The sequence below is a fragment of the Ovis aries genome, chromosome 3, assembly GCF_016772045.2.
Source record: "Ovis aries strain OAR_USU_Benz2616 breed Rambouillet chromosome 3, ARS-UI_Ramb_v3.0, whole genome shotgun sequence".
Lineage (NCBI taxonomy): Eukaryota > Metazoa > Chordata > Mammalia > Artiodactyla > Bovidae > Ovis > Ovis aries.
In genome coordinates this window covers 163022250-163034463 of record NC_056056.1, presented here as the reverse complement: position 1 = coordinate 163034463, position 12214 = coordinate 163022250, and the positions used below count along the sequence as shown (strand labels likewise).

Below are 12214 nucleotides of genomic sequence, written 5' to 3'. Positions count from 1 at the left end.
CTTGGCAGAGCCACTGCAGAGAGCAACTGAGAGGCCAAATCCAGGGAAAGACCTGATCCTGGCAGCAGCACTTCCGTCTGGAATTAGATGTTTCTCTCTGGGGAAGTAGGTAAACTTAAAACTCTCACTGTCCCTCTCTTCTATCCACAAGGACAGGAAGTGGCACAGGCACTTCAAGCATCTGCCCTCTTCTCCGCTGCACAAAGTAAAAGGCAGACAAATCCCAATCCTCACCCAACCCCTCTACCTCCAGTCCTGGGGCGGCTACTCCAATCTCTATAAACAGTTTCTCAGAGGACTGGCCCTTTATCTCTTTCTCACGAGTGCAACCTGGTTATCAGAAGCAGTAGCCACCTCACCACTTTGGGGCAGTAGCCAGGGAACAGGGCTAACAGAAGAACAAGCTAATATGAAAAGGCCAGTACATTTTTCTAATCTCTTCCAACCTTAAAACTAACAGTGTTTCTTCCAAACCCCCCTAGAACTTGCTCTAAGAAGCTTGATTTCTCTCCAGCAGCTGGAGTTCTGAGGATTCACTTCCTCCCTTCCTACCCGACATAAAAGAGAGTTGCTGTGAAATAGCCAACCCAGAGGCGAGCCCACTGATCCCATCAATCTACTCTAAAGAAATGAAGCCCACTCCCTCCCAGGCCACATGGCCCTCACACTCACTTTTCCCTTGCTGGGGGAAGTTCATGGGAGACCCGTTAGTGTAGAGCCCCTCCCCTGAGGAGGGAGAGGGTTTCAGTCCTGAGGCAGCAGGTGCAGGGGGAAGGCCAGTAAAGTTAAAATGGTCGTTTGCCTCCATTTCTGTAGGAGGGGAGAGAAAGGGGAAAAAAATACTGGCGGTTAAACAAGGTTATGTCACCTGAAATATTCTAGAAGGAATGCCCCCACCCTTCCATCTACTTTACTTACCCTTCTCCTACGTAAGTACTGGACAGGGCAGAGTGGTGGGGAGAAAGGGGGTTGAGGAAAAAGAAAAGAGAAGAGGAAATATACTCCTAATCTGGGCAATGACCCTATACAAAGTATTTTTTTAAAATATCAGCCTTGTAGAGATACAAAGAGTTAGGGAGAAAAACCAAAATAGCTGCCTGGAGGAGTCTTTCCCCAGTATAAGCTCCACCCTTTTAACTCCCAGCCCAGGTTAGCCCTCTGTGTTAGATATTAGCCCTAAATCGTAATATTTAACATTCTTCATCCTTTTTTCTCCCGCTCAATTAAGGTCAGAGTCCCATTCTCAGGGTCTACAGAAGGTTCCCAAAGCCATCTTTTGACAGGAAAGCATGGACATGTTGGCAGAAAAAGTATATTTACTACATATCATGTTTTATTATTATAGTTGAGTTAATTTTCATGTTATCCTATCTATAGCCTCAGACATCAGAAGACAGTATAGTTACCTGAGTAAAGGAATTTGAAAAGCACATATTTCAGGAAAGCTGATCATAATGGCAAAACTCGAATCATCAAGTAACACTTCTCCTTTTTCATGGGAAATCCTACGCTCTCAAGAACAAAGCTCTGAAAAGTGTCAAAGCTGGAAAACTGATTAAGTAAGAGTGCCCTAAAGAACAGTATTTTGTTATGACTACTTCCCCATGTTTTGGTTTTGTGGCTTAAATGTAAAGGGTCACTGAGAGAACTGCTAGGTACTTAAACTGTAAAATGCAGTGGCTCATTGGGGAGAAATATGGTTAAAAAGTTCTTTACCCTCTACTGAATATGAGGTGATATACTAGTAGGAATGATGATCAGAATAAATTTATCTTTGGCGCTTCCCTGGTGGCTCAGTGGTAAAGAACCCGCCTGTCACTGTGGGAGAGATGGGTTCAATCCCTGATCCAGGAAGAACTCACATGCCACACAGCAACTAGGTTCATGCGCCACAACTATTGAGCCTGTGCTCTGGAGCCAGGGAGCCAAAATTACTGAAACCCACGAACCCTAGAGCCTGTGCACCAAAATGAGAAGCCCGCACACTGCAACTACAGAGTAGCCTCCTATGTACAAAACTACAGAAAAGCCCTCGCAGCAACAAAGACCCAGCACAGCCAAAAATAAATAAATAAAAGTATTTTGAGGAACTTCCCTGGTGGCCTAGTGGTTAACGATCTGCCTGCCAATGCAGGGGACATGGGTTTGGTCCCTGGTCTAGGAAGAACCCACATGCAGTGGAGCAACTTGGCCCGTGCCCCCCAGCTACTGAGTGTGACTGCCCCAGAGTCTGTGCTCCACAAGAGCAGCCACCACAGTGAGAAGCCCACACACTACAACGACTAGCCCCACTCGCTGCAACTGAACAAAGTCAGTGTGTGGCAGCTAAGACCCAGCGTAGCCAAAAATAAATAGATCTTTATAAAAATTTTAAAAAAAATTTTTTTTAAGAATAAATTTACCTTTGATAGAGCAAAGAGAAAAAGAAAGGAAACAGAAGCTAGGATTATTGGCAAAGTCTGACACGTCAATCAGGTTCTTAGCACACACTAATTTGACATGTGAGAGACATGACCTGCTGTGATACAGAAAAAGCAACTCCTCTGGTTACTACATTTTGAAAAAGGACAGAAGAATTCAGATAGAAAGATTTATCAAGCTCCCAAGATGAAATAATAAGCAGACCTAGGTTATGTGGGGTTCTTTAATATATAATTTTATTTATTCATGGCTGTGCTGGGTCTTCGTTGGTGCGAGAAGGCTTTCCCTAGTTGCGGAGAGTGGGGGCTACTCTTTGTTGCAGGCCCTAGAGCACGCAGATTTCAGTAATTGTGGCATTCGGGCTTAGTTGCTCTGTACCATGTGGAATCTTCCTGGACCAGGACTGAACCCATGTCCTCTGCACTGGCAGACAGAATCTTATCCACTGCACCACCTGGGAAGTCCTAGGTTACATTTTTTGTTTTGTTTTTATTCAGTTGTGCATGTGGGATCTAGTTCCCTGATTAGGGATCAAATCTGGGAGCACAGAGTCTTAACCACTGGACCACCAGGGAAGCCCCCTAGGTGAGGTTTTTTTTTTTTTAATAACTTCTTAAAAAAATAAAATAAAAAAACTAGGAGTAAAGCTTTATAAAGAATGAATAAGTTAGTTAAGAATATATAAGACCACTGCCCAAGGTTTGTAAGAATCATATTCCTGAACATGCTAGATAATGCAAACTGGCCACCTTTAAGTGAACCTAAGAACCCGAGCATGAAACAAAAACCCAGTATAGCCTATGGTATGATAGCTATAAGATTTTCCATGCTTAATACTGTAATTGTCTCCACCTTCATCAACTTTAACTAGAATTTGAAAAATAAAAGCCACTCTGTATTTTGTCAATTTAAGGGAAGAAAAGTTTTTAGGATAAACTTATTTTCCATATAGGATTTCCTATCTTCATTCTAAAATAAGCAGCAGATCCAAACTTGCTAGGCATCAATGAAGACACTGGGTCTCTACAGAGAAGACCTCAGGGCCCTCCAAGATTTCCCTATAGTTAAAGGCCACTCCTCAGCACTAACGGTCTGATAAAAAAGCACTGTGAAAATAGTGATCCTTCCGAAATGAAAGACATTAAGGAAGAAAAGTTCATCCTCTATTTCCTAGGTTGCATGCATGCTCAGTCACTAAGTCATGTCCAACTCTTTGGGACCCCATGGATTGTCGATCCCGTAGACTATAGCACACCAGGCACCTCTGTTCAGGGGATTTCCCAGGCAGAAATACTGGACTAGATTACCATTTCCTTCTCCAGGGATTTTCCCAGGGATCAAACCCACATCTCCTGCATTGGCAGGCAGGTTCTGAGCCACCTGGGAAGGCGTACATCATAGGGAATTCCCTGGTGGTCTAGTGGTTCGGACTCGGCACTTTCACTACTGGGGCCTGGGTTCAATCCCTATCGGGGAACTAAGATCCCTCAAGCCAGGCAGTACAGCCAAAATAATAATAAGCAAAGCTATAAGCAAACTTACATCACAGAGAGGATATTCAATAATTCATTACACAAGTCTAGAAATGCTATGCTTGATAATCAGATGAGAGCCAATCTCATCTGATCTCCACCTCTCCACTCCTCCAGTTTTATGCACAGCCACATATCTGCTGGGGTGTGTGAGACACACATCTTCTCTCCTATGTCCGCTGGACTATATTCTCCCACTCAATGACAGGCCACAGTTAGTTGTCCTTTTTCTGTTTGAATCCACGAGGAAACTAGTGGCTTTTTCATCTCTGCTAGTCTGGGACAGTATACCATTTCCTGTCTCACCAATTATATACTAATAAGCATAAATGGGGAGAAAGAAATGCCAACCCACTCCAGTATTCTTGCCTAGAGAATCCTGTGGACAAAGGAGCCTGGTGGGCTGCTGTCCACAGGGTTGCAGAGTCAGACAGGACTGCAGTGACTTAGCATGCATGCATGCATTGGAGAAGGAAATGGCAACCCACTCCAGTGTTCTTGCCTGGAGAATCCCAGGGACAGAGGAGCCTAGTGGGCTGCCATCTATGAGGTCGCACAGAGTTGGACACGACTAAAGCAACGTAGCAGCAGCAACAGCATAAATGGATGCCTTACAGAAATCAGATAAGTAAAAGGGATGAGAAGTTATCTAGTGCCTGAGGTCTGTTTCCCAGTAGCCTCTACTGAGGGGTCACCAGTACCACAATCACTTCATTTATAAGAAGCTTCCTAGAAACATAAAATATTCTGTGCTGTGCAGTGAGATCAGTGGAACAACAGTGGGCTCTAGGTACTAATTCCAGCTCTACTACCACTAGCTGTGTGACCTTGATAAGTCACTTTAAAACCATTACTATTTTACTACTATGAGAGATATTACAAAAGCAGGAATGATCCTCCCAGCCAGACTCACTGTATACTTTTGATGTTCAGTCGTGCAATCGTGTCCAACTCTTTGCAACCCCATGGATGCAGCATGCCAGGCTTCCCTGTCCTTCACTATCTCCCAGAGTTTGTTCAAATTCATGTCCATTGAGTCGGTGATGCCATCCAACCATCTCATCCTCTGTCACCTGCTTCTCCTTCTGCCTTCAATCTTTCCCAGCATCAGGGTCTTTTCCAATGAGTTGGCTCTTTGCATCAGGTGGCCAAAGTTTTGGAGCTTCACCCTCAGCATCAGTCCTTCCAATGAATACTCAGGGTTGATTTTCTTTAGGATTGACTGGTTTGATCTCTGTGCTATCCAAAGGACTCTCAACAGTCTTCTCCAGTACCACAATTCAAAAGCATCAATTCTTCGCTGCTCCGCCTTCTTTACGGTCCAACTCTCACATCCGTACACGACTACTGGAAAAACCAGAGCTTTGACTATATGGACCTGTGTGTCAGCAAAGTGATGTCTCTGCTTTTTAATATGCTGTCTAGGTTTGTCACAGCTTTTCTTCCAAGGAGCAAGCGCCTTTTAATTTCAGATGTCACTTAAATATGGCATCACAGTACAGGAATGCAAAGAAAATGTGGGCAGCTCCTCTCAGCAATAAAATCAGAGGTATTTTATTTTAACCTTTCTACCCAAGATGATTTTCACGATAAGGCCTGAAGGTAAATCATGTCTTCCCATCTAGAGCTAATGAGAACAGTAAAGCAAAGGAGAGTGTCTCCCTTTGAACTAACAGGATTTTGGTCAAATGAAAAAAGGAAATCAGTTAGTGCCCAACCCCCAGAATAGTAGACATCTCTCCTGACCAGGAAGTACAATCAGGCCAGCACCCAGCCCAGTCCCAGTAGTATGTAAATGGATCTCTTAAGAGCCTTTAAGCTTCATTTATAAGAGTTAAGCGAGGGACACTGCCCCTTAAGCTTGAGGCAGTAAAGTTCTTGCCACATGGCCAAACAGCCTGCTCTTTCTCAGTTTCAACTGAAGAGGTACTACTCTGTGGACCTGTGACACGGCTTTAACAGAAAAAGACTGACAATGCACAAAGCATTGAAACATTGCAAATTTCAACACTGTTGCAGGTGCCCTGACCAACACCAACACTCAGACCTCTGAGGCTACCTACCCGCAAACAAGACACATCATCAACACCATCCAGCTGGACCCCTGAGCAATGCCTGCAGCTTCTTGCTTCCTTCTTCCCATACAGAATGCTAAAATTCCAGAGAAATTTCTAATACGGGGGCCTAGGAAGAGATTTCAAACACCTGTCTTTACTAAACAGTGAATATAAATCTTACAGTATAGTAAATAAATCATATTACTACATTTTAGATTTGTAATGGTGCATGTTATGATATTTCTGAACAGTGAGCATCTCTGGATTCACCCACCATATTCTAATACAGTGGTTCCCAACCAGGGGACATTTAGTTATGTAGAAAGGTATATGCTACTGTTATCTAAGAAATCGACATTGGGGATGCTCCTAATGATCATGTAATACACAAGACAACCTACCACAACAAAGGATTATTTGGCTCTTGCTCAAGGTCGAAAAACTCTGCTATAATACAAAAGCGGCCTCATTTCCCATTCTTATCCTATTCTCTGGGGAAGATCCAAAAGTTCTCACTATTCCCAGTGCCTGATGCTGCAAACAAGGATGCTTTGCCTTTCAAATCTAAAAACCCCTTCCCTAGCTAGGCTGTCTTCCTCCACCAACAGAGTTCCAAGTGTCAAGCCACAAAATCAACATGCCTTCTTCTCCTCTCAGGATAGCCCATTTAGACAGCACTGGTAACTGACTTCCCTTGGAACACTGACTCAGACTATAGCCATACTGACTGAGGCTCATTCTCTCATAATGTCGTTTCCTTAACCTCCCTTTCCTAGTCAGGACAGCGAGGCAGAAGGAAGATGATGAAAGAAGGAAGATTATTATACTAAGGAAAGCAATTGAAAGACAACTGCCATGTCCAAGCTGCACAGAACACAAAGATGATTGTTCTCTGTTCTTATTTCTTCTATACTTGTAGGTTCTAGGGGGCCCAGGTGGCGCAGTGGTAAAGAATCCACCTGCCAGTTCGAGAGTTTGTCATGGGTTCAATCTCTGGGTTGGGAAGATCCCCTGGAGTAGGAAATGGCAACCCACTCCAGTATTGCATGGAAAACTCCATGAACTTGAAGAGCCCGGCGGGCTAGGGTCCATGGGCTCACAAAGAATCAGACAAGACTGAACAACTGAGCACACATGTAGGTTCTACAGCATCAACCAGGTACTAGCTCCACCATTATATCTCCAGCACTTATTTCAGTGCTAAGTACATAAAAAAATGAAAGGAAGTATTTGTTGAACCTGTAGATTAAGCAAATGAATGAATAAATCTATCTTTTCTGTCACTATCAATTTACTCATCCAATACAGAATATGGTTTTTTGCTCCTACCATTCTCAGAAAATAGTAGGAACACAAAAAATTCAGTTTCATTGTTCATAGAGGTAACTCTTCTAGAGGGAAGAAAGGTCCCAAATCTTGACATATTTTAGACAGATGTCTCATGCAGAAAATAAGGCCTAGAAACAGGGAAGCATGACTGAACTGAACACTCAAGGTATATAGCAAGTTTTAAAATATTTGGTGACTGAATAAAGGAACCACATACCAACAATCTAGGCTAGGTTTTCTGCCTCTGCTCTGGTCACTTCACCAGAGAACTGGAAATGCCTTTAAAATTGAAGGACATTAAAAGCTACACTCCAGAGGCTATAACAAGGTTATTTCCCTTTCAAGCTCTGTTTCTCAATTTCAGCTCTAACAGTCAGACTTCACCCCTTTCTTCAAAAAGATATTACCCTCCTCCTCAAAACAAACAAACAAACAAACAAACAAACTGAGCTGAGAAGGCAGGGTAAAGACCCCGTTTACTGAGGCAGGTTTTATTAATTTATAATTTTATAAATCAGAATTATGAAAAAACAACAAGGTGGTGAAAAATGGTCCCTCTGACCCATGTGCAACAATGCTGAGAAAGTATAATCTTGGGCTATGAGGTATATGAGAACATTCATATCCTAAGAAACAAATCCAGAAGATTACTTGCCCCACAAAATCCTTGAGAGTTTTATAAGTCACTCTATGTCATAGGAAATAAAATTTCTGGTATTACTGCCTCACTGTACACATCTCACACAAGACTGAGCAGCATTCCAGTTATTGGAATAACTTCCATACTATTTTAACTATTTTAGTAAAAGAATATAGCAGACCTCTTCAGAGGTGAGAAGAAAGGTCAACAGGAGCAAGACACAGTAACCCTAACAACCTTTGCTTCTCCCTTGGCAACACCCAATTCCAGAACCACAAGACTGCAAGATGAGCCTCACAGGGCATTCTAGATTTCTGACTGACACTAAGGTCGGCCCACATAGTTCTCTATACACCTCAAATTTTCACCTCTACAGAGAGGCTTAAGAAAAAAAAAGTCAATATTCAGAAATCCACTTCTGAGAGAAAAATACATCCATTTTACAAAAAGGCCATGAAAGCTTTACTTCATCCAGCTTTCCGATCAATCATGTATCGAACGAAGCCATAGCTATCTCAAAAATCAACTTCTCTTACAGAGTCCAAAGAAACAGGAGTAGTCTTTCTCCTTCCTTCATTGTTTTAATTTCCAGCAGGGAAAATCAATTTACTATTCTGTCAGGCCCTAATCTAGGTAAACAAAGGTTGAAGAAAGGGGAACTTAAAAATCAGTGTCAAGTCAACCCTGTCAGAAAGCAACTCAAAAGCCAACCAGTCAAGCAGAGGGGCAAGAAAAAGGACAGTGACACTGAACTTGTTTTTACTGTTCCAGAATATCAACTCCAACAACCAGGAAAAAGAGCAGTGCTGCTATCCTAACAGTGATGATGCTGCTGTCACATAATCATATATGTCTACCAGGTCCTATCCTGGACCTTTAATCTAAGAATCTACAATTCAGGTGGAAAATACTGAAAAGATTATTTAAATGTTAGGCTTAAGCCATCTTCAGGGTAGTTCAAATGATCTCAATACTTCCATCTCTCAAAACATAAAATCCCGTGGCCAACTCACCTCAAACCAAACCCAGGGTCTAACTAAGTGCCTGGGGGCATAGTACAGAGTCCATCACTGTACACTGCAATAAAAATCTCCTGGGATTATCAGGTGGGAGAAAGAGAAAATCTTTGCATAGACACATGACTTTGCATAGAACAGGGGAAAAGGTTACCACTCTCCATGAATGGTAATAAGAGAGAATATGTCTTTTATGAACTGAGGTGTAAGTCATACGATAACTCACTCCCCTAATGAGTTGTTTCTGCAGAAGGTAAACCATCCCCTATGTTAACTAGCAGGCTTCCAACAGGGACTTTTTCTTAGGCTAGAATTACCACTGAGGAACAAGCCCACCACCCTCACTCTGCAAATCAGTCCTACCCCAACACACAAATCCCACTCATTTAAATCTTCCCTCTTCCCTCCTCTTCTTCCACATCTCAGAATTAACTTCTTCACAAGCTCACTTGCTCAAGTGGTCTGCAATACAGCAACTGTCATATGTAAGAATATATTTAATATTCATATACACATATAAACCAAGATCCCCAAAAGCCACTCTCATGCCACAGAAGATCCCAAGTCTTCCTGGCTGCTCTTTACACTCAGGGAATTTGCATCACTTGTACTGAAAGTACAGTAGCCCTGCTGGTGAATGAGTGAGTTTGATTTTCTATGACCTCTAGCTCAGGAGAAAAAAATCCAGACAAGGAGACAGAGATGCTTTGGAGGAGGGATTGGGATCAGTGAGGCAACCGCAGTGACTACTTTCAGTTGACAAATTAAGTTTACCAAAAAAAAAAAAGTCGAACGAAAGGACTCTCAGACCACATGGTTGACAGGATCCAAGCTTGCCTGAAGGCCTCAGAAAATGAAACCAAATCTGATTAAAATGGACATTTCAAAACAACAAGAGACGCAGCAGCAAACGCACAGCTGCCATTTCCCGGCCACTTCCTGCGGGAGGCTTGGGGGAGGGGCTGTTTGTGTACAGATGGAGGTGGAAGCTATCCCCCCGCATCGCCCCCCGAAGGATGCAAATCTCTCACTCCAACAAATCCTACAAAGGATGACTGCTGATGGCACTGCCTTCCCCTGAAAACTGGGGACCTCAGGAAAGAAAGGGATGATGCGGGATCATCTTTTCTGCCATGGAAATGGGGATCCCCTTAGAGAGGGATCCCGCTTGTTAAGGGTTCCCTCTTTATTCTTCCCTCCGGCCCCTAAGCCCAGCTCAAATCCGGACGCCTCAGCACCGGCCCTACCAACCCCCATCCTTGGAGTGGGGGATTCTCCCTGGACTCGAGGGCCCCAAGCCAAGCACAGCTTCACTCCAGCAGGGCTCGCTCCTGCTCGCCAAGCTCAAGAGAACGTGCACCCCACCCCCTACTCCGCCAAGGAGACACCCCGAGACCCCTGGAAAGCCCTTTAACCTCCACTCACCGTTGCCAAAACGCCCCAACCCCCACAAACGGAGTGTGAAACCCGTCCAGGGAACCCCCTCACCTACCCTTCGCACTCGGGCAATCCCCACCCCTTCTGAAGAGGTGGAGCCCCTCCCGGGGATTCCACCCTGAGTCCCCCACAGGAGTCATCTCCACCAGCCAGGAGGCTTCTCCGCCTCCTCCTCGCAGCCGCCGCCGTCGCCGGGAGCCTCCACAGCTCCTCTCGCACCCGCCCCCGCCGCCCCATCCCGGGTCTACAGCAGGCCGGCCAGCCGCCTTCTCCTTCCAGCCCCCTGGGCGAAAAGACCCCCGCCCAGGGCTGGGTCCTAACTAGAAAGTCGGCGTCTCTCCCCCCTACTTCCCCGCAAGGCTGTAGGCGGTTCCAGAGCCTCCGTCCCCTGAGGGAAACCTCGGATGAAAGCGGGGCTCCCTCCCCTCAGGCCCCCAGCCACAGACCCAACAGACCTGAGGCGGCGGCGTCCAGCCAGGCTCGGGGCTTGTCTCTCCCCGGGGGACGGGCGGTTCACATGGCCGCGCTCCGGGCGCCAGGAGGGGAGGGGAACGCGGGGGAGGGGGTCTGGGGTCCGGGAGGGGGGAGGGGGACGCGGCTCAACCGCGGGGCCCGAGCGGAGCCAACATGGCCGGCGGGGGAGGAGTGAGCCGAAGCCGGAGGGGGCGGGGAAGCTGCGGCCGCAGGAGAGCCGCCTTTCGCCGCCGGGTCCTAGCGCCGGGGCATCCCTGCTCCCTGACCCGGATCTGGGTCCTAGCGCCGCGGCGTCACCCTACCTTACCGGTGAGCTACCTCGGCACTGTTTCACTGTGGGCGGTAGTCCCGCATCACGTTGAGCAAACTGAAAGGCATGCCCTAAACCCAAGGTTAACCTCAAAGACTACACCAAATTTCTAGGACCAAGACATGTGCCAGTCCCCTAAGGGGGGCGGGGTAGGAGATAGGAGAGGGAGATCATTTCGGGGGCAGCTATTTCCCATGATAAGTAGTGGAAAAGTGGAAGTGCAGAAGAGGAAAGGTTAGGAAAAATTCAATCCTGGTAAAGAGGTGGAAGAAGGCAAGCTCCATCTGCTGCCCACTCACCTGTCCCGTGGATGGCAGCCCGTTCCTGCCTGGATCACCAATTTCCCGGCGACATTAGCAGGACCCTGAGGGTCAGGAAGATTCCTGTGGGTAAGAAAAGGAACCTTGAGACGAGAAAGGGAAGGCCAGAGTCTAGCCTAAATCTGGTCAGAGGGACACGGGAGGAACAGGAAAACTGACCAGCAAATAAGGTGCCCCAAATCACCACTTTTAAGATAGTTCCAGTACTTTTTCTGATAGCACTATATTTGAAAACTTCTGAGAAGAGGAAGGAAAAATCTAGCAGAGGACTAGAGATTAGCTATCACCTAAAATGTCTATTGCAGAGGCCCAGAGTGGAGAACAAGTGTCATATGTGATGTTAGAATTTAGAGAATTTCTAGTTCAATCTTCTCTGGTTAGATGAAGAAATTATGGCCTGAAGACAGTAACCAACTCGTTCAAGGTCAAACAGTGGATAAAATGTGACCAGAAACCAGGTTTTTTTTCCCCTTGCAACTCTACAGACTTTGCAGGCGTCAAGATAATTCCTATTCAATTCATTGCAATGCAGTTCTACAAACAACTGCCTAACTGTGCAAAACTCAGGCTGAATTCTCTGGAAGAGGAACAGTTTCAGAGTGGGGATGATGAAACTCTGGCAGGTTGCGGGTGTCAACAAATACTTTTTTCCTCTGGGAGTCTGGGGAGGAAGATCTG

At 45.5% G+C, this 12214-nt stretch overlaps 1 protein-coding gene across 18 annotated transcripts in view; it reads right to left on the bottom strand.

Annotated features, from left to right (window-relative positions):
- Positions 1 to 12214, bottom strand: part of BAZ2A (bromodomain adjacent to zinc finger domain 2A) — a 35106-nt gene that overhangs the window by 18627 nt on the left and 4265 nt on the right. For 8 of the 18 annotated variants that reach the window (XM_012174738.4, XM_027967576.2, XM_042247060.1 and 5 more), the window contains exons 2-3: positions 11516 to 11599; positions 673 to 810 (exon numbers count right to left, since the gene is read on the bottom strand). In XM_012174738.4, coding sequence (XP_012030128.1) covers positions 673 to 808 — 136 coding nt within the window. In that variant the 5' untranslated portion in view covers positions 809 to 810; positions 11516 to 11599. Of the gene's footprint in view, positions 1 to 672; positions 811 to 4866; positions 5301 to 6016; positions 6138 to 10887; positions 11080 to 11515; positions 11600 to 12214 lie in introns of those variants that run through there. The other 10 variants (XM_004006574.5, XM_060412947.1, XM_060412948.1 and 7 more) reach the window with 6 other exon arrangements.